Source organism: Aulonocara sp. 'chitande type north' Nkhata Bay, linkage group LG17, assembly GCF_057382095.1.
Source record: "Aulonocara sp. 'chitande type north' Nkhata Bay isolate Kocher_YH1m ecotype deep benthic linkage group LG17, A_spYH_male_GT1.1, whole genome shotgun sequence".
Classification (NCBI taxonomy): Eukaryota; Metazoa; Chordata; class Actinopteri; order Cichliformes; family Cichlidae; genus Aulonocara; species Aulonocara sp. 'chitande type north' Nkhata Bay.
This window is the reverse complement of record NC_141360.1, coordinates 2,295,617-2,315,754: the sequence shown is the minus strand read 5'-3', so window position 1 is coordinate 2,315,754 and position 20,138 is coordinate 2,295,617. Positions and strand designations below refer to the sequence as shown.

Here is a 20,138-nt window from a genome sequence, read left to right as displayed (position 1 = left end):
GGGAGCAGCCTAGCACTGCAATTAAACTATCTAGCTTTACTCTTAAGCCATAAATCAGGTTATATATGTTAAACATATTTAACATATAATATAAGTTGTAATCTGGCATTTCATTGGCCCATCAAGCGTCCAATACCTCTGCTTCCATGTCCTTAACCAAGCATCTCTGCTGTGGTGCTGTAAGTGTACAACGTGTAGTAAACTGGCTGATTAGGTAATAATAATGATAATAAAAGTCACTATGAGCAAGGGGCTGATCCAGATGGGAGAAAGACTGTTTAACAAAATTCCTGATAAGTTCCTGATTTGTAAATGTTGAAATAAATGAGCAGAGGGGAGCATAAATTTGATTGCTGCTGAGCAAATGAAGCAAACAATTGTCGATGTAGACGTGCTTAATAGTGTGAAGACCTAAATCTGACCAATGCTTATACACGGGGTCCATCAAGCCAAGTGAAAGAGAAAGGTTTTAAGTTACGGGGGTAAAAAAATGATAGGTCTGGAAGGCACAGAGCATCCCTAACTTGCTTTAAGATCCTGACTGAGTGACCAAGGACAAAATCTTTACTCTGAAGTTTGGTAGGTACGGTAGGTTTAGAAAACAGAATAGCATCAAGCGATGTACTAAAAATGGATTCAGGTATGTGCGCCTCTATAAAAGGCCAGGAAGGACCGCATCCCTTCTGAACCGCAGGAACAGCTGAAGCATTATTCCAGAAAACCCACGTTCTGGCATTGCAAGCCCAATAACATTCCTGAAAACTGGGAGGCCTAATCCGCCCTCTGAGGTAAAGTGTAAAGTAAAGTGTGCGTGTTAGTCCCCATAGGGAAATAGTTCCTCTGCATTTAACCCATTCACCCAGTGAAGCAGTGGGCAGCCACCAATGCAGCGCCTGGGGAGCAGTGTGTAGGGACGGTACCTTGCTCAGGGGTACCTCAGAGTAGCCGTTCAGTGGAGTCGAACCTCCGACCTTCCGATCATGGGGCCACCACTCTACCTACTGAGCTATCCCTGAGGTGGGTTTCTGTAACTGTGCCTTTACAATTCTACGTGGTTTATGTGCCCAGGTGAAAGGCATCTCAACTGAACAGTCTGCATGCATTAGCTAAATGTTAGTGTTTTATGTTCTATGATTATTTGTAAAAACATAAACAAACAAAAACACATTACAGGCATTGTAGGACAAAAGTATTGTTTTCAGTCCTCGTGTATTTTTGATAGTGTATTTGTGAAAAACTAATATCAAATGTCAACTCTTAGCCTATATACAAGGGCAAATTATTGTTTTAGCTGTTTGCATTGCAGCCAATTGTACAACTGGGAATTTTGTACAATGGGATTCACAGGAAGTGGAACTGTGCTGGTAAATTGGCTTTGATATGATGCTGATAACAAAACAGTTCTGCTCACAGTCACCAGCACCATCACCAAAAATGATTTAAACCATCAAAATGAACAAAGATACAGTTTGCAGTGTCAACCCTTTTTATTCAAACAGACCAAACAGGGGCTACACCTTCACTCAGCTTCAAAAGGAAACATCGCACTCACAAAGCTTTTAGTGCTGGCAAGCATTTCCAACAAATCACATGTTGTTTAAATTATACACCGAATATCGAAGACAAAACCTTCAGAGAGTTTCAGTCAAAGATATCGTTAGATCAGAATCAGAGAGACTTTATTGATCCCAGAGGGATATCATACAGAGCTCAACACATTTATTAGACCTGTCATAAATTTGAGCCAGCGCAGGAACGTACAAATGTATTAAGCATCAATTCAAACAATAAAACATTTTTGTCTGTTAAGGAACAAAAGTGAATAACTGCAATTTTGCATTGTCAAAAAATTTGTTGACAATTTTAGTATTTAACATTTTTTGGTTGTTTTTTTGAAAAAAAAATATTAGTTTAAAAATTCATGGAAAAAAACAAAAATGATACATCAGCATTAAAAACGATTGTTTCAGTTAAAGAGCTTGTGCATACGTGTGCGTTAACCATAGCAGAAATCTAAAAAGGATTTCGGTAATTAGTCGTTAATCTACCCGTTAGCTGTGGCACACACCTCACATTGGGTGGTGGTCTAATAAATTGTTAAGCACGTATGTGTTGTTGCTACTTCAACATCCTGTAGCCTCTTCCTTTTACAGACAGAGCAAGAGAAAACGTAATGTGACTTTGGTTGTTTTAAAATTAACATTTTGTATTTGTACAGTACAACATGGACTCTGGCTTCATTAGTCCAATACATGTGCTTTATATAACCTCAATATTCTGACCAGTCAGCTCCCTTCACACGTGTAGTTCAGTTGGTTCAGACCAAGAAAAAACATGACACACTGTTGCCTGGTAGCACTGGTCCCCACTGAGATATAATGAGAGATATACGACAGAAATGTCTGACACCATGATGGAAAGGCAACTTTAGCAGTGTGAGCTGTAGTTTTATTATTCCACATGGCAAAATACACATCCCTGTAAACATTTATTCATGTTGTAACCAAAGACTGTAGATAAAATCAACTGATTTTGATGTTTTTCTGCTTCCATGTAGAAAAACGGAGAAAAAAGAGACTGGAATGCGAGGAATGCTGCAACTACGAGTAGCAAGCTTAGTTAGCAGGCTGCATTCATGAACTGCAAAAGCGCTACATAAAGACACAGCTGCTCGTTAGTGATTAAAAGCACATCAATAATATTCTTGTATTTCACTCATCCAACCTCAGTCTGTGTCACACAAACATTAAAAATGCTTCAAAAGGCACAAAATCCAGGGGAAGGTTTGGAATCATCAGTTATCAGGTGAAGTTACTTTATCGTTTCACTATGTTTATGCCTACTTTACTTTCACAAAAATGAAACAAACTGCACTTTGGTTCAGTTGACAGGTTTCAACATAAATCAAACCTATGGGATGGTCCAATGCAGAATTTGAACTCATAAAGTGGATAAAACAAAGGTGCCTGAGATTCCACCAAGGTTTATGTGTGGATCTAAACACCACGTATTCTTACATTTCTTTGCCAAACATGACTTTATCTGCCCCAAAGCATACTCACCCATCCCATCAGCAGTTATCCAGCTTTAAAAACTGAAAGAAGCAAAGCACCAGTTTAAAGTTAGAAAAAACGTCTCAGTTAAGTCTGGGAATATTACACTCCAGTGTTCAGGTCTTTGAATGATCCACCGCCTCCTGGCGTCATTTTCCCAGAATCATCCTAGAGGGAGAAAATCTTCGGGATATTTCCTCAGCCTCACATCTTGAGGAAACATTCCTTGGCATTGCTCCAAACCTGGATTCCCTGCAGTTAGGGAGCAGAAACAAAATCATCCAGTAAACTTGAGTGCCAGTTTTCCTTTCAACCTTAGCTAGCTGATGTGCGACGTACCTTCTTGCACATGCTGATCTGCATGACAGCGTAGTTGATGAGAGCTTCCCGTAGGTCTTTGTCTTTCTGCTCCTTGAAGCGCTGGATATCCACCCAGGCCTTTTCCACGTGCTCTCTGCAGTCAAAGATATATCATCTTTAAATCCGCGTCGATCTCGAAACATTTCCAACTGCTTTTACCCAAAACCTTCCCACACCAGGCAGCTTTCAACACTCACGCGCGCTCAATCGTTTTCTCCTTGACAGTCTCTTCACCCTCTGCTATCAGATCCTCCAGCAGCTTCAGCCTGGCCTCCCTCTGCTCAGGTGCTTCTTGTCCAAAAAGCTTGTTGGTCATGCCTTTGAAGGAGAATGTCCGCACGATCTGAGGAGGTGAAGGGGAGAAGGGACAACACTGAAAATTGCAGGTGTCTCCTAAAACTAGATCCTCCTCAAACTCGGAATCTTTAACATTTTAATCTTTGCTCAAGTGCAACTGAAGAGCGTCAGTATTTTCATGGATCAGGTTTCTGGCATGCAGTTTCCTATAAGCACGTCTTATCCTGCAGCTGATGGGTGTTCAGTTACTTGGAATGACAAGTTTCTATCAGAATGAATGTGTAAAAAGCAGAGATGGATGCTCAAAGCACAGTGACAAAGCTTTGGCTCTGTCCTCTACTGGGGAAATTATGGTTCAGCAAACTGGGAACCTACTGGGAGTCCACAGCTTCAGACTGGTCTGCTTGGATTTACCCAGGTATACAAACTCAGCGATAAACCTGAAGTTTCCAAGCTCTGCGCTTGGTCCAAAAGTTAAAGACATAACACAGTCCCAAAAGCTCACCATCTTGTTCTGCCTTTAATTCACAGATAGGTAAATCACACATCTGCAATGTGAAGGATTCCATATATGTTTCCTATGTAGCCGTGTGTAAGTGTTAACAGGCAAGGAAAAGGAATACATGTAGAACATGAGCAGTGTACCCCTGTAGCCAGCTCTTCACGCTGCTGCTTCTTCGAGATGAGATCCTGCGAGGCCATCTCCAGCTCAAACTGGGTCAGCTCATGTTTCCTGCACACTGCCCTGCCAGAGCGAAATACACAAGAATGCATCATGAACTACATGCTGCATGTTCAAACAGGAGCCTTTGGCATTGTAGAGGAACGAAAAAGAGGAGAGATACATAGACATATGTGACACATGCTACATCTGACTCTGAGATGCTCTTCAGCATCATGGAGAATCCATCACCACAGCCTACGCAGTAAAAGGCTCATTGGCCCACAGAGGAGAGCCTTTTTACCTGCGGTAGAGCTGGGCGATATATGTTTTTTTTCATTTCAGGCGATAACGATATCTATCACGATATCAGCCAAATAACTATATTTGTAAGATTTAAATGTGCCGTTGCTCACAAGTAAAATGTGAAATAATCAGCAGCTTGTTTTGATTTAAATATTTATTTCCCATAATAAGTTCAACAGGGTAGATGTACTTAAGGAACATGAGACTTTTTCAGATAAATAAAGGCAAATATTGCAAACTACACAAAAGGCAGCCGCTAAAGCGTTTAAGTTTCAAAATAGAACAAACGAAACAGACTAAATTGTCAATTCCACTTAGAAACAAAATATTAATTCTAAAAATAAATCTTAGTTTGTTTTACAGAAGAACAGACAAAACTGACTAACTTTTGTCAACATTAAATAAACTGAGAACTAAAAGGAAATTCTCGATCTCTCCTTGTTGTATAGCTGAGCTTTTCAAACAGTTTTAACAGTTACTTTAGTCTGACAAAAGCCGAATGACGAATCAGCGCTTCCAGTCAGAGACTGAGCTGCACCGCTTTATTGTATTTCCAGACTTGCTTTCGGCACATTTACAGTGCAGCTACTCTGTTTTTGTCAGACTTGAAATAGCCGAAATACCTTCACACTACGGGACTTCTTTGGCTCTTCCGTTCGACAATCTCTCCGGCGTTGGAACCATCATCTGTTTTCTCTTCGGTAACCTTCGGTCACGCTCGGTTGATGTTTCTAGTCGGCGCACTCATTTCCTCCGTTACCCGGGTGGCACGGCGGCTGGCTGCTTCCCAAACAAATACACATGTGCGGCTTGGCACTTGTGCTGTACGTAACAAGTCACCTGACGTGACGCTGCGGCTGTGATTGGTTCGGCTCTGCGCTACTTAATTTGGATTGGCTGTTCTTTTTTTTTTTTAAGAGGACAAGAGTGGCGAGGTCTATCGCGACAGTTTAATTTTTCTGTCGAGAAAAAGTTATTTCGCAACACATATCGTTATCGTTCTATCGCCCAGCTCCAACCTGTGGCTATTAGACTGTAAGACTCTGATTTTAAAACTCTACACGTGCACATCAACATGTTAGAATAGCATATATATAAAACATATCATTGTTTTGGCAGCACTCACTGGATTGACCGATCTTCAGAACAATAGGAAAGTAGCTGCCATCACCAGTGTGTGACTGTGTGTGTGAATGGGTGGATGACTGGTTGTGTAAAGCGCTTTGGGGTCCTTAGGGACTAGTAAAGCGCTATATAAATACAGGCCATTTACCATTTAAAGTCCAAGGAACTGAGTAAAAATCTAAGAAAGTAGGAAGGTTCCTCAACAACTGCTTATTCCAACATTGTCAGTTCAAAGATCTTCAAACCTGACTGAAATGTCCCGCTGCCCATGTGGACATGCCAGATGCCTCGTGGAGAAATGTTCTCTGGTTAAACAAGACAAAGACTGAGCTATTTGGCCACAATGACAGGAGGGATGTTTGGAGGAGCAAAGGTGAGGCTTTCAGACCTAAAACACTGGCAGCTGTAAAGAGCAGCGGTGTTAGCATCGTGCTGTGGAGCTGTGGTACTGGTACAAAGTAGACGGAATAACGAAGAAGGAACACCTTAGATTCTTCAACTTTATTACAGATCAACAGCTAAATCATTGCAACTTGTGCACAACTGGATACTCCAACAATGATTCCTAACAAATACTGAAACTGGCTTTGGAATGGGTAAAACAGGCTAACACGGAGCAGCTGCTGGAAAATCGCTCGGTGTCGCAGTTTGGTCTTACCTCAGAGCTTCGGCATAGAAAAGATATTCTTTCAGCTGGTCTGCATAGTGTTCCTCCTCCTCTAGGATGTCATCTATTGAAGCAGCATATCTGCAACCATGTGACAAAACACAAGATCTCACTTCAGCAGAAACACAGCTGGTGGTAACATCTGTAGCACTATGTGGTAAATCTATGTCAGGGAAACGTACGCATCCATATGATGACCCGCACTTTGCAGTCCATCTCCCATCTCTTTTTCAATGGCACTCCACTCACTGCAGTGAAGACATGGATGTGCACACATAAGTATAAACAGTACGCCACCCAGTGCAACATCTGACAACACAGTATCTTAAAAATGACGTTTTCTTTCCTTTTACTTAACACAAAACGGCACGTGAGCAGGGTTAGAAGAGTCTGTTACTCTGTTACTAGATACATCGTTAGAGCCATTCATCTCTACACTGCAAACCGGCCCACACTATGTGTGACAGCGCAACAAAACCACGCTATCATCCAAAAACGCCTCTGCCACTCGGCTTCACACAGGAACAAAGAAGACAAAAACATACATAATGTGAACATGCATTCTACATATACTCAAGTAAACATTGGCAGTAGATTGTTTAGTTAAAACCCCAAATTGGCTCCAGTTTGAGGATATAAGGACAGATGGTGCAGCTTGTGAAGCTAAAACTCAGGATTTGTATTAAAACCAACTGAGAGAATGAGAAATTAGGCAATGAAACTTGAACAAATTAACGATCAGTACATCAGTACATCAGCCTTGCAGACGCATAATAAACTTGTCAAACCTGAAGACTCGTCCATAGTTTCCATGAACTTTAAAAACACCGTACAGTCGGTCAGCAACCCTCTACAAGAGACACACAGAAGGATGTTTGTTAACCTTAATGTTCCTGAGGTTAAGGACGAACTTTCACTGTTATTTTTGAAGTTCAGTATAAGTGACTCATTGATTTTTAAGCAGCTGTAATCACAAGTTCACCTCATCATGTCTGAGGCTGGATGATGAAGATGTCACTGTTGTGTTTAGAACTGGCTTCAGATATTTCCAAGGGGCAAAAGATTCAGTGTGTGTGTGTGTGTGTGTGTGTGTGTGTGTGTGTGTGTGTGTGTGTGTGTGTGAGACAGGCAAAAGTGAGACTTACTGCTCGTGCTCGGAGCAGCTGAGATGTGTGAGACTGCAGCTCATCGCTGTAATGCTTCATCTCCATGAAGCATCTGAGTGATAAAAGAAGAGAGACACATTTACACAAGATTCATATTTTTATTTCGTTTGATCAGCTCCTTACGAAGAACAACATCGATGCAAATGACCACCAAGTGCCTAAAGGTCCTTCCGCACACAAAGTGGCGTGCACTGTGGGAACTGCTAGGTTGCACAAACATCCTAAAACGTATCTTGCAGCTGATGATCGGCCTGCACTACGTCGTGGTTTGAAGTCGCTCATGGTCTTGACATGCATCACATGCACACTGCTGTCATCCTGCATTTCTATTGCTCATGCGAGAGTATGTCATACCCTGCCGTTCGCTCCCTGGCCAGTGGACACTGTGCTTTGCTCAATGCAATGGGAAACAATTTTTGCGTTGCATTAGTCATAAAAATGAATGTTATTGTTTTGTATGTGAAAATCCCTTATTGGTTACTTAAAAATATCTCAGAAATCATCAAAGACTGGGCTTAAACATGCAGGAAGGTCCAAACTAGTGTGTGTCTGTGCACACCCACAGACACACACTAGTTTGCGTATCTGTGGACATTTAGTTTAGGCTTCTGGCTGAGTGGTGGCAGAGTCTGTCTTATTTCTGTGTTGATGCTTTAAATTAAATGTTTTTACAAAAAGAAAATAAGTCTCTTATTAAAACAGCAACTTACTTATCTGGATTCCTCACTCTGAAGGTGGCACTGAGAGCCCTGAGCCTGGAATCAGCCTGCAAAAGGAGTTCCAGGAGATATTTACACTTACTGAACACTGAGAATATCTGCACAACTGTTAGTACGAGTTCAGCAACAGATGCTCGCAAATGTCCAGTACCTTTGCCTGAAATCCTGTCTCGTACACCGCTTCTTTCCAGCCATGCTCCTGACACACACACACACACACACACACACACACACACACACACACACACACACACACATACACACACACATACACACACACACACACACACACACAGTTACACTTCAGGAGTTCATCTATAAAAGATCAGCTGAATTTGCCCAGATGCCGCACCATGTACCTCAGTGAGGAAGTAGCAGAGGATCTTGTCATTGCAGAGGACTGGATGAGAAGCCACACGAAGAAGAAAGTTCTCGAGTCCAACCCTGCGTCGCTCCACAAAGTCAGGGTCCATGTTGTCTGCAGACAGCTTGTGCCACACAAACTCTGCCTGTATACATGAAGACCAACCATTTTCACTCGACCTATTCACACATGCATTTGTTTTTGACACTAGGCTTCTGTTTACATATATAAAGAAACCCCCCTTATCTAAAGGATCACTCCATTCAAGTTGTAGCTCAGGCGGTAGAGCAGGTCCCCTACTGATCCAAAGGTTCGTGGTTCAATCCCTGCTCCTCCAGTCTTGGGCAAGATACTAACCAAGTTGCTCTCTGATGCATCCATCAGAGTGTGAATGTGGTTAAACCGCACTCAGTTTAGAGTCAGTGCTTGTGAGAATGGGTGTGACTGGGTGAATGTGGCATGTTGTATACAGCGCTTTGAGTACTCCGGGACAGTAGAAAATGGCTGTATAAGAATCAGTGCATTTACCATTCCATCCAAGTCAAGCACGTTAGCATTAGTTAACATTAACAAGCAAGAATGAAATATTCTGGTGAGACATGCTTCATTAAATAAATTAGCACTAGCTACATCTAACTAATGCAGCTAGTGCTAATTCAGTAGCAGTTAGCTAGCTACTCTTAGCTTGTTTGACTGCTAACGTTATCGCTAGAAAAATCCTCTTTGATGCCACGTCACTGTTTGCTTTTCTGTCCTACTGTGGAATCTGCTTTGGAGTGTGGGTTGTGCTATTAAGTGGATGCTAGTCATTAGTGACATTAGTGATTAATGAGCAGGGCCAAGGCGGTCTGGAGGAAACATCACATCCTTCACAAAGAAATTACTCTACAACTTAATGTTGCATTTTGACCCATTTTAAAATTCAGCAATAAAAAGATTAATACATGACAAATCATTATATGTCAGTGTTAATGTTAGCGCCATTTATAGTTATTACATGTTTTATTTTGAAAAGCCTGAAAAGGATATGGTGCTTTTGTTGTGAAAGGTTTGTGAGAAATAAAGTAAGCGAATGGCGGAGCGACACGATGGTTTTACCGTCGTTGTTGCACAAACCGACGCGTAAAACAGCCTCTTGTCCATCCAGACTCTTATTTTAGATATAAGAGAAATAGAGAACTCCAAGAAGAAACAAAGATAGCCACTACATTAAGTAAAACCATCATGCTCCCGAGCAAGACGACTGCATCGCTATGAGATCGTGCAAAGTTTGATACAGCAAGTCAGTTAAGTGCACAGAGCTGTATGCATGAAGAATCTAAGAAAAGAAGAAATAAGCTTTCATGGATAAAGTTTTGGACTATGATATGCTGCTAAGCTACAAGTCGTGTTAAAACTGAACAATTGCGATTCTCAACTTCTTACAAATAAGTCAGTGACAGTGTTTTTGGTCTTAAGAAGATGACACTAACTACGAAAGCCTCAGCTTTGTGTCATAGACCATTTTGTTTCATGAACACTTGTTGAATAAGAAGTTGTGTAAAAGGGGCAGAGATGGCAGATAAAGACCCGCAAGGTTGCAGGCCCAGGGCACAGAGCTGCAGTAGCGGGACTGGCCACAAGAGGGCGCAAAAGTACACCGAAAGAGGTTTGGAAGAACAGCTCGGCAGGCACATAAACGCAAGAAGGTCCAAGCTGTCACAATTAACTTCAAAAATGAATAAAATTAGTGGACTGATGAAAGAGAATGAAAGCCTTGACATTGTTGATGAACATTTAAGTAACTTTTCAAAGCTGCATGAAGAATTCTTACGGGCAAATGATGATGTACTGTCACTGTTGCCAGAAGATGAAAGGAATGTGGACCAGATGCTCTGGTTCAATCCAAAAAAGGAGCAGTTCAGTGCGTTTATGACTGAAGTTGAGAAATGGATCATCGTAACAAGACATCAGCATCACGACGACGTGAGCCCAGATGACAGCGTGTCAGTGACTGCTAGACTAACTGCAAAGAAATCAGGTACCAGCGTTGGAAGAAGCTCAGTCAGTAGCCGCTCATCAAGATCGTCCAGAGCTTCTTCGGTATCATCTGTACGGCAGAAAGAAGAAGCAGAGCGCGCTGCTCTGCTCGCACGAGCCGCATCCTTGAAACAGAGACAAGCCTTGGACATTGAAGAATGTAAGTTAAAAGCAAGAAGAGAACAGCTTGAGATCGAGACAGCTATTGCTGCTTCTACAGCCAAAATAAAAGTGTTAGAGGACTGTGAATATGACAGCTGTAAAAATGATGTGGAACAGTGTGAATCGGCTGTTAAGCACTTCAGCTTCCAAGAGCCAAAGGTACAAGGTGAACATGATGGGCATTCAAAGGTAAACAGTCACAGTGTAAAACAAGAAGATGACTTGCACCAAACTGATGCCAGTGTTATTCCAATGAATCTATGTGAAGTCATGTTGAAACAAAATGATATCACTGAGATGTTAGTCAAACAACATAGACTGTCACATTTGCCTCAAAGAGACATTCCCATTTTTAGTGGTGATCCACTTGAGTTCATACCATTTACAAGAGCCTTTGACCATACAATTCATGACAAAACTGACAGTGACAGTGACAGGTTATATTACCTTGAACAGTTCACCAGAGGTGAGCCCAGAGATTTGGTAAGAAGTTGTCAGCACATGAATCCTCAACAAGGCTACAGTGAGGCAAGGAAGTTGCTGTTTTGTCATTATGGTAATGAACTGAAAATTGCAACTGCCTACATGAACAGAGCATTCAATTGGCCACAAATCAAAACAGATGATGCAAAGGCTCTTCATAGCTATTCACTGTTTCTCACTGGTTGTAACAATGCAATGCAAGACATCAGTCAACTGCAAGAGATGGAGATCCCCACGAACCTCAGAGTTATTGTCTCTAAACTGCCATACAAAATGAGAGAAATGTGGAGAGTCTCTGCTTTTGACATTCAAGAAACAAGTGGAAGGAGAGCAAAGTTCTCAGATCTGGTTAGATTCATAAACAGACAAGCAAAAATAGCTGCAGATCCTTTGTATGGTGACATTAAGGATGCTGAAGACAAAGCAAAGTCATCTGCAAATGTGAGAATGACTAGATCATCCAGGCAAAGGGGAAGCACATTTGCTACAAGTGTAACACAAGCTGCAAATGAAAGGTCACCTGAAATTAACAAAAGTGCTTCTTGTCACACTAGCAATGCCTTCCAGAAACCATGCATATACTGTGAAAAACTCCATACACTGGCAGAATGTCAAAAGGTCAGAAACCAGCCTTACAAAGAAAGACTAGAGTTCCTTAAAGCAAAGGGTCTGTGCTTTGCATGTCTGACACAAGGTCATCTGAGTAAGGACTGTAAGAAAAGATCATTGTGTGAGTACTGCTCTAAGAGACATCCAAGTATGCTTCATTGGACAAAGGAGGAGGACAGTAAGGCAGACGATTGCATCCAGAGAAATGTCTCAGACATTCCCACAACAAGTGATGAAACACACACTTCAGGCAGAATTTGTGGAGCCACGGGGGCCGGAAAAGGCATTCATGTGTTATCGATCGTTCCTGTGTGGGTTAAGTTGAAGAAAGGCAATAAGTTGATTGAGACTTATGCATTCATGGACAATGGGAGCCAAGCCACGTTTTGTTCAGAAAAACTGATGAGACAACTGGGTGTAGAAGGTAAGAAGACAAAATTCATGCTTCGCACAATGGGACAAGAAAAGATGGTGACAAGTTACCACCTGTCAGGATTAGAAGTGTGTGGTTTAAATGAGAACACCTATATAGATCTTCCTGACATTTACACTCATGCAGACATTCCAGTGTCTAGAGAGAACATCCCTACACAGGATGATTTAAAAAGGTGGCCACATCTTCGGCAAATCAAGTTCCCACATTCAGACGCAGACATTGGACTTTTGATAGGATGTGATGTGCACAAGGCTATGGAACCATGGGAGATTATTCATAGTAACGATAACGGTCCATATGCTGTTCGAACAGTCCTGGGTTGGGTTATCAATGGCCCTCTCAAGAGAGATTCTTGCTCTACTCCTTCTGACAGAGAGCTGAGTGTTTCAGTAAATCGCATCTCTATCACTAATGTTGAGAATCTTTTGATGCAACAGCTCAACTATGATTTTCCAGAGAAAGCTTCTGAGGAAAAACAGGAAATGTCACGAGAAGACATCATGTTTATGGATTCTGTCAATGGCACAGCTGAAAGGATTAATGGTCATTATCGCATAGGTCTTCCTTTGAGAAACAAAGCTGTCAAAATGCCAAACAACCGCAGTGCAGTAATGCAGAGGGCAGAGAATCTGAAAAGAAAATTAATCAGAAACACAGAGTTTCACGAGGAGTATCAGAGCTTCATGTTTGACTTGCTGAATAAAGGCTATGCAGTTCAGGTACCAAACACAAAGACTACCCCTGAAAATGAGAGAGTTTGGTACATACCACACCATGGGGTGTACCACCCTCAGAAAAGAAAACTCCGTGTAGTTTTTGACTGTGCAGCATCCTTTCAAGGGAAATCACTGAACGAAGAACTCTTGCAAGGGCCAGACCTAACGAACACACTGATTGGGGTACTAACAAGGTTTAGGTGGGATCACATTGCCTTGATGTCAGACATAGAAGCTATGTATCACCAGGTGCGAGTACCTCCAGAGGACAGTGATCTTTTGCGTTTTCTCTGGTGGCCAAATGGGAACTTGAATGAACCTCTGCAAGAATACAAAATGATGGTGCACTTGTTTGGGGCAACATCCTCCCCAAGCTGTGCAAACTATGCACTAAAAAAGGCAGCAGAAGATGCTAAAGAAAAAATGCCACTAGCAGCAGTTAATGCTGTTCTGAACAACTTTTATGTAGATGATTGTCTTCTGTCAGTTTCAGATGAAACAGAGGCATGTACTATGGTCAGGGACCTGACTGCATTGTGTGAGAGTGGAGGATTTCACTTAACAAAGTGGATGAGCAACAGCAGAGTTGTCCTTGCTTCCATTCCTGAAAAGGAAAGAGCAAAAGAGATGAAAGATTTGGATTTGAGACATGATGCACTACCAGAGGAAAGAGTCCTAGGAGTGAACTGGTGCACAGAGACAGATGTATTCAAGATCAGGATAACTGAAAAACCTGTGCCAAAGACTAGGCGAGGCATCCTCTCATTTGTAAGTGCAATATATGACCCATTGGGTTTTTTGTCTCCTGTCATTCTGACAGCAAAAATCATCCTGCGAGAGCTATGTGGCAGGAAGATTTCATGGGATGAGGAAATCCCAGCTGAACTGGCTCAAAGGTCACAAGTTTGGCATTCAGAGCTTTCAAAACTTCATGGCTTTACCGTCAACAGGTGTTTGAAACCTGCTGGATTTGGAGTGGTCATATCTACACAATTGCACCACTTCGCTGATGCCAGTGAGAGAGGTTACGGAGTCGTTACTTACCTCCGTATCACAAACCAGAAAAGAGAAACTCACTGCTCATTCATTATGGGCAAGTCCAGAGTGTCTCCTCTGAAGCAGATAACAATTCCACGTCTGGAGTTGACAGCAGCTGCAGTTGCTGTAAAAATGGACAAGCTCATGAGAAAGGAGCTGCAAATGCCACAAGAAGAATCTGTGTTTTGGTCTGACAGTAGCACTGTTTTGAAGTACATTTCCAGCGAGAACATCAGATTTAAGACATTTGTAGCAAATAGAGTGTCACTTATTAGAGACAACACAAAACCAAGTCAGTGGATGTATGTAAACTCTGAATTAAACCCTGCTGACCACGCTTCAAGAGGAATGAACACAGAGACATTCATGAAGTGTTCAAACTGGATTGCTGGGCCAGAGTTTTTGACAAAAGATAAGAAAAACTGGCCAATTCCACCGGACATTAAAGAAATACCAAAAAATGATGTCGAAGTCAAAGAGGTGATGAGTGTGGATGTTACAAAATTACATGAAAATCCAGTGAACAAACTGATCTCTCACTATTCAGACTGGTACCGTCTAAAAAAGGCAGTTTCCTGGATACTTACATTCAAGCAGCTGCTTGGCAGGTTAAGTGCGCATCGGAAGCTTCTCATGTCACAAGCAAGTGGCTGTGACAGCACTAAAAGGAAATTTGAAAAGGTTGCAGGTCAAATGCAGCAGTTCAAAACATGTATTAAGGGATCTTCACTTACCACTGCAGATGTTGCAAAGGGAGAAACTGAGATTGTTAAGTTTTGTCAAAATCAAAGCTTCGCAGAAGAAATTGCAAGTCTTCAAAAAGGTGACAAGCTTAAAAGGAGCAGTCACATTGTGAAGCTGGATCCTTTTGTCCAGGATGGAGTTTTAAGGGTTGGCGGTAGGTTGCATGAGTCTGCACTACCAGCCGATGTTAAGCATCAAGTGATTCTCCCTAAAGGTCATCATGTTTCTACTTTGATTCTGAGACACATTCACCAAGAAACAGGCCATGGAGGAAGGAATTACATATTATCCAGGCTGAGAGAAAGATTCTGGATTCCACAGGCAGATTCAGCAATAAGAAAGATCCTGTCAAAGTGTGTAACATGTAGAAGGACATCTGCGAAACCTGGTGAACAAAGAATGGCAAACTTGCCACAAGATCGCCTGATTCCTGACAAACCTCCATTCACAAATGTGGGCGTAGACTATTTTGGACCTTTTGAGGTCAAGCATGGGCGCAGCAGAGTTAAGCGATATGGTGTATTGTTTACATGTCTTGCTGTTAGAGCAATACACATAGAAGTTGCCCACTCACTTGAGACTGATTCTTGCATAAATGCATTCAGGAGGTTTATTGCAAGACGAGGTCAAGTGTCTGTCATGAGATCAGACAATGGCACTAACCTTGTGGGTGCAGAAAGGGAAATGCGTGAAGCAATCAAGGGATGGAATCATTCAAAAATCTCAGAAATGCTCATGCAAAAGGGCATCACCTGGATATTTAACCCCCCAGCAGGGTCACATTTTGGAGGAATCTGGGAGAGACAAATTCGCTCAGTTAGAAGAATTCTTAACCAGATCCTAAAGCAGCAACCTCTGGATGATGAATGCTTGCGGACATTGCTATGTGAAGTTGAAGCAATTGTCAACGGCAGGCCAATAACAAGAGCGTCTAATGACCCCAATGATTTAGACGCACTTACACCTAATCATCTACTTCTTCTTAAAGGGCAGCCAGTACTGCCACCTGGATTGTTTCAAAGAGAGGACTTGTATGCAAAAAAAAGGTGGAGACAGGTGCAGTACCTGTCAGACATTTTTTGGAAGCGTTGGACTAAAGAGTATTTGCCGCTTTTACAAGAAAGACAGAAGTGGTTAGTGACTAGGAGAAATCTGAGACCAGGAGATGTTGTTCTCATAGTTGATGACAGTGCACCAAGAAGTTCCTGGTTAATGGGAAAGGTTGAGAGAACAGTTCCAGACTCACATGGACTTGTCAGACGTGTGTTTGTCAAAACCAAAACTAGCGTTTTGGAGAGGCCTATCGACAAGTTATGTTTGTTGCTTGAAATGGAGGCAACAGTTTGAATATCAGCCTCATGTGTAACAGATATATGTTCAACACATATGACTTATGTTTCATATAATGTTTGGTTAAGCCAGTTAGATTATGAGTGTTGATATTAAATGACGCTCTATTGTGTTAATATGTAATTGTTATGCCTTAGCAGTAACAATTAGGGGCCGGAATGTTAGCGCCATTTATAGTTATTACATGTTTTATTTTGAAAAGCCTGAAAAGGATATGGTGCTTTTGTTGTGAAAGGTTTGTGAGAAATAAAGTAAGCGAATGGCGGAGCGACACGATGGTTTTACCGTCGTTGTTGCACAAACCGACGCGTAAAACAGCCTCTTGTCCATCCAGACTCTTATTTTAGATATAAGAGAAATAGAGAACTCCAAGAAGAAACAAAGATAGCCACTACAGTTATGATGGTATTAATCATGTGTCATGCATTGTATGAGTAATGACAAAGATTTTCAGCTCAATATTGACTAAGCCTTCAATTGCCAGAGTTAACTGGAAGTGCTTACACTTGTGTTGTCATATTAGATTATATATTTCTTAAAAGACACTTAACAAAGTCACACTGGACTCACCCTCTTCTCAGGCAGAGGAGGTACCACAATGTACGGATAGGTAACTATCAGGTAGTTCCGCAGCAGTTCAAACTCACTGTACCTCCTCCACAGGCAGTCAGGGGCTGGGTTATGGCCTTCAGCGACTGCATCCATTGGCCTTTAAAGAATGGACCACAGTAGAATTTTGTTCTGTTTTTGCTGAGCCAATAGATGCAATTCATGCAACATCACAAGAGGAATTACAGATAAAATATATACAGTGTGAAAACCTCACAGCTTAACCCACAGAACTTCCTTTCATACCAAAGAGGCAAACAGCATGCTGTGCTCACCTTGTTTCGATCAGGTACACAGTGAACGTCTCCTGCATGCTCACTGCATTTTTGCCGCTCCTCTTCTCGGCCTCAGCTACGCAGATCTCCATCCTGCGCATGAGGGTCGAGCCCTCTTCCACCATCTGAGTCGACACAACAAAAGAACACATGATTTGGCCCTGACACTTAAACCAAGAAACACAGAAGTCAGTGAGAAAAGCTGAGGTAACATTAGTCAGCGAAACAACAAAGCCTCAGACGGGTATGGTGTTTTATCCTTCAACACTTGATGTTCTTTACAATGACAAATATGAATGAGTTGATACCACTAAAATCTTTTGGTGTAAATTTAATTACGAAGAGTTGGTAGGAGCAGGAACCAAAAGCAAAGAGGAAGTGAGAGCTGGAGTTTTATTTTTTACACAGATATTGTCACATGTTCTGAATATGCATGACGTGCACCCCACCTATGCCAGCTGGGTTATGCTCCAGCCCTGAATTGGATAATTAATGAAGAAAATGGATGGATGACGGAGTGTATCCCTGACACAGGTAGACAAATTGATTCCATTAAGTTCCTTAAATGAAAGACAAAAACGTTTTAAACAGACTCCGTGACTCTCACATAGTAATTCGTGTTTGTTGACTCGTAGGGTGAACAACTACTCTGACTGCGCTGCATCCCAGGAACATGCACAACTCCAACCTTGTGTTTTCCTTCAGCTGTCTCTAAAACATGCGCAGCTCGATCATCCATCAGCTCCATGCTCCTCCCTACGCTAACAGCTGTTTATATGACGCACGCGATCCGCTTTTATAGCCAAATTAACATGGTAATATCCGCAAAATGAGTTAAACGCAAAAACATTACTGAGCACAGTGATATGCTGACGTGTATGGTCCTGCATGTGCTAGACTGTATGTAAGGAGCCTCTGCCCTGAGCTTTAGGTCAACGCTAAATGCCATGTAGCGTTGAATAACGCGCAATGACAAATAAAAACGAAACAAATGAGCAGGTCAACCGGGATAAAGAGAAGCTACGGTCTCACAGTGTTGTTCAAGCTGCCATCCGCTCCCGTTTGGTCTGAATCATCGTCAGTCCCCAGCGACTCTTCCCTTCCATCATCCGCCATCACCTTTCTCTCCGTGATGTTGATGTTGATCACGGCGCATGCGCAACACGTCCCTTCATCCTCGAACTCCCCCGTCCCGTGGTCGTTAGAGCCGTGCCAAGCAAAACGGGTATTTTCTGAGATTACACAGTCACATATTGATGGAAATACGAAATGTGTGTTCAGCCAGCGAATCGCGATTTTAAGGAAACACCAAGCTACAAGCTAGTTTTCATCTACATGAGTGGTGCTCAGGGAGAAGCAGGGGTGTGTCTGGAGTGAGAACTAGGGTGCCACTGACCCCTCCCACCATCACCACCAAACCTTAAATTAACACTTTGCAAAAGTGTTCTTGGGCCCTTTATGCCACTCCATTTCAAAAGTCCTGTAAACAGCCCTGGATACCTCCTGGATGTTTAGTAACATTAACAAAACTACTGACACAGCAGGGAAAATCAGCTGTGATACAATACTGACTCTGGAAACAAATGAATAATTTACATGGGAAGGGGTCTATAATTTGAGGAAAATGTGGAATCATTACTCAATGAATCAACTGGTTGGGAGTCTGAAGTTTGATTTAATGAATAGTGGAGGTTCTACGTTCCATTTTTATAATATAAGGGTGAAATCTTCTGACAAGAATTCGTGGAGGTCCTGAGAACTGAGACTTGGTGGACTCCTGGACTTATCCAGGGAGTTCCAAAAGGTTGATTCTGTTCATCTGGACGTAGCGTTTTCAGTGGGAAAAACATTGACTGAAGTATACACTTGGATGATTGACCAAACGTTCCTCCCACTGAAAACATCCAGATGAACAGAATCAACCTTTCTGGATTCACCTGGATGATTGAGCATGCATCAAGATATCCAGGGAGTTGCCTTATTACAAACTATTCCTTCCTGTATGTGTAACAGCTGACATGTAAGAAAACATTTCTGTCAGATCTTTAGTTGTTTGCGTGTTAATAAACATACTATCATTTTGCATGAATTCATGCATCACTCTGGGGTTGTCTGCAGTGCATGAAACTGAATTATAATTATTCATTGGGGCTACTAACTCACATGCAGATAGGAATCCAATGCAATGTATTTTATAGTAGCCTAAGAATTGAATCCGTGTCTGCACATGGTAATCAACTGGCTGTCAAATAAAACAAAGAAGTTACAGTCCAACAATAGTTTTCCATTTTCACACGTGCTCTAAATAAAGCATTTGGGCCACATTTGGGCCACGTGGGAGGAGTTGCAAGGCAAGAGGTCTGTGTGTTTCCTGTGTACATACATTTATGGTAAAGGAAAAGGCTGCACAGATTAAAATAAGGTAATCAGAGTACAATACAACATGAACTATTTTTATTGTTTCCATTAGAGTCAGATATTAATCAGATTTGCTTTAGCGCATGTCATGTCACAAAGACAAACTTTGCCTTAATAATATTAGAAAACAAAAAATAAAAATAGTCAACAAACTCAGGAACATCAAGAAGTATTCTAAATCAAATAGGGCCTGGAGCTGAAAGGTGTTCTTCACCTGGAGAAAGAGGAGAGCAGGTTTTTTCATGCGCTGCATGAAGAATGAGGAGGTTTGTTTCAAAACTATATCAGCCATCCAGTCAAAATCACTGCACTTGTGCAGGAACTCTCCGTGTTTGACTTTATATATAGAACGTGCATATTTTTGTTGTTTTGTGATCATATTTTAGTCACACTTGCAGGTGTCTGCTCTACCATACACACTTGAATTATGGACTGCTCCTGAGATTGTAATCCTTCTGGGACTTTCTCCCGTTGTTGCGGATGACTTCTGAAGTTCTCTTGTGTCAGGATGAATCTTTGTGTTTCACAGCCTCATGTGCAAATGTGGCTGAGACCACATGT

The 20,138-nt window shown here is 41.8% G+C and overlaps 1 protein-coding gene across 1 annotated transcript; it reads right to left on the bottom strand.

Annotated features, from left to right (window-relative positions):
• Positions 1–1,468: 1,468 nt before the first annotated feature.
• Positions 1,469–18,425, bottom strand: LOC147309426 (sorting nexin-4-like). Its single transcript, XM_086269421.1, has 14 exons — positions 18,192–18,425; positions 17,160–17,284; positions 16,846–16,984; positions 8,714–8,863; positions 8,506–8,553; positions 8,346–8,401; positions 7,615–7,687; positions 7,258–7,319; positions 6,652–6,717; positions 6,461–6,550; positions 4,356–4,455; positions 3,611–3,756; positions 3,393–3,507; positions 1,469–3,305 (listed from the first exon to the last, which is right to left on the bottom strand). Exons 1-14 carry the CDS (start codon positions 18,273–18,275, stop codon positions 3,258–3,260), a joined length of 1,302 nt encoding a protein of 433 aa, XP_086125547.1. The 5' UTR covers positions 18,276–18,425; the 3' UTR covers positions 1,469–3,257.
• Between the last annotated feature and the right edge of the window lie 1,713 nt (positions 18,426–20,138).

Bases quoted from the DNA above. Each gene is read 5' to 3' on its own strand.
- LOC147309426 (XM_086269421.1), bottom strand. From the start codon at position 18,275: ATGGCGGATGATGGAAGGGAAGAGTCGCTGGGGACTGACGATGATTCA. The intron at 16,985-17,159 runs GTGAGCACAGCA...CATTCTTTAAAG, and splicing joins GTGTACCTGATCGAAACAAG to GCCAATGGATGCAGTCGCTG. The intron at 3,757-4,355 runs GTACACTGCTCA...TCACCTCCTCAG, and splicing joins GTGAAGAGCTGGCTACAGGG to ATCGTGCGGACATTCTCCTT.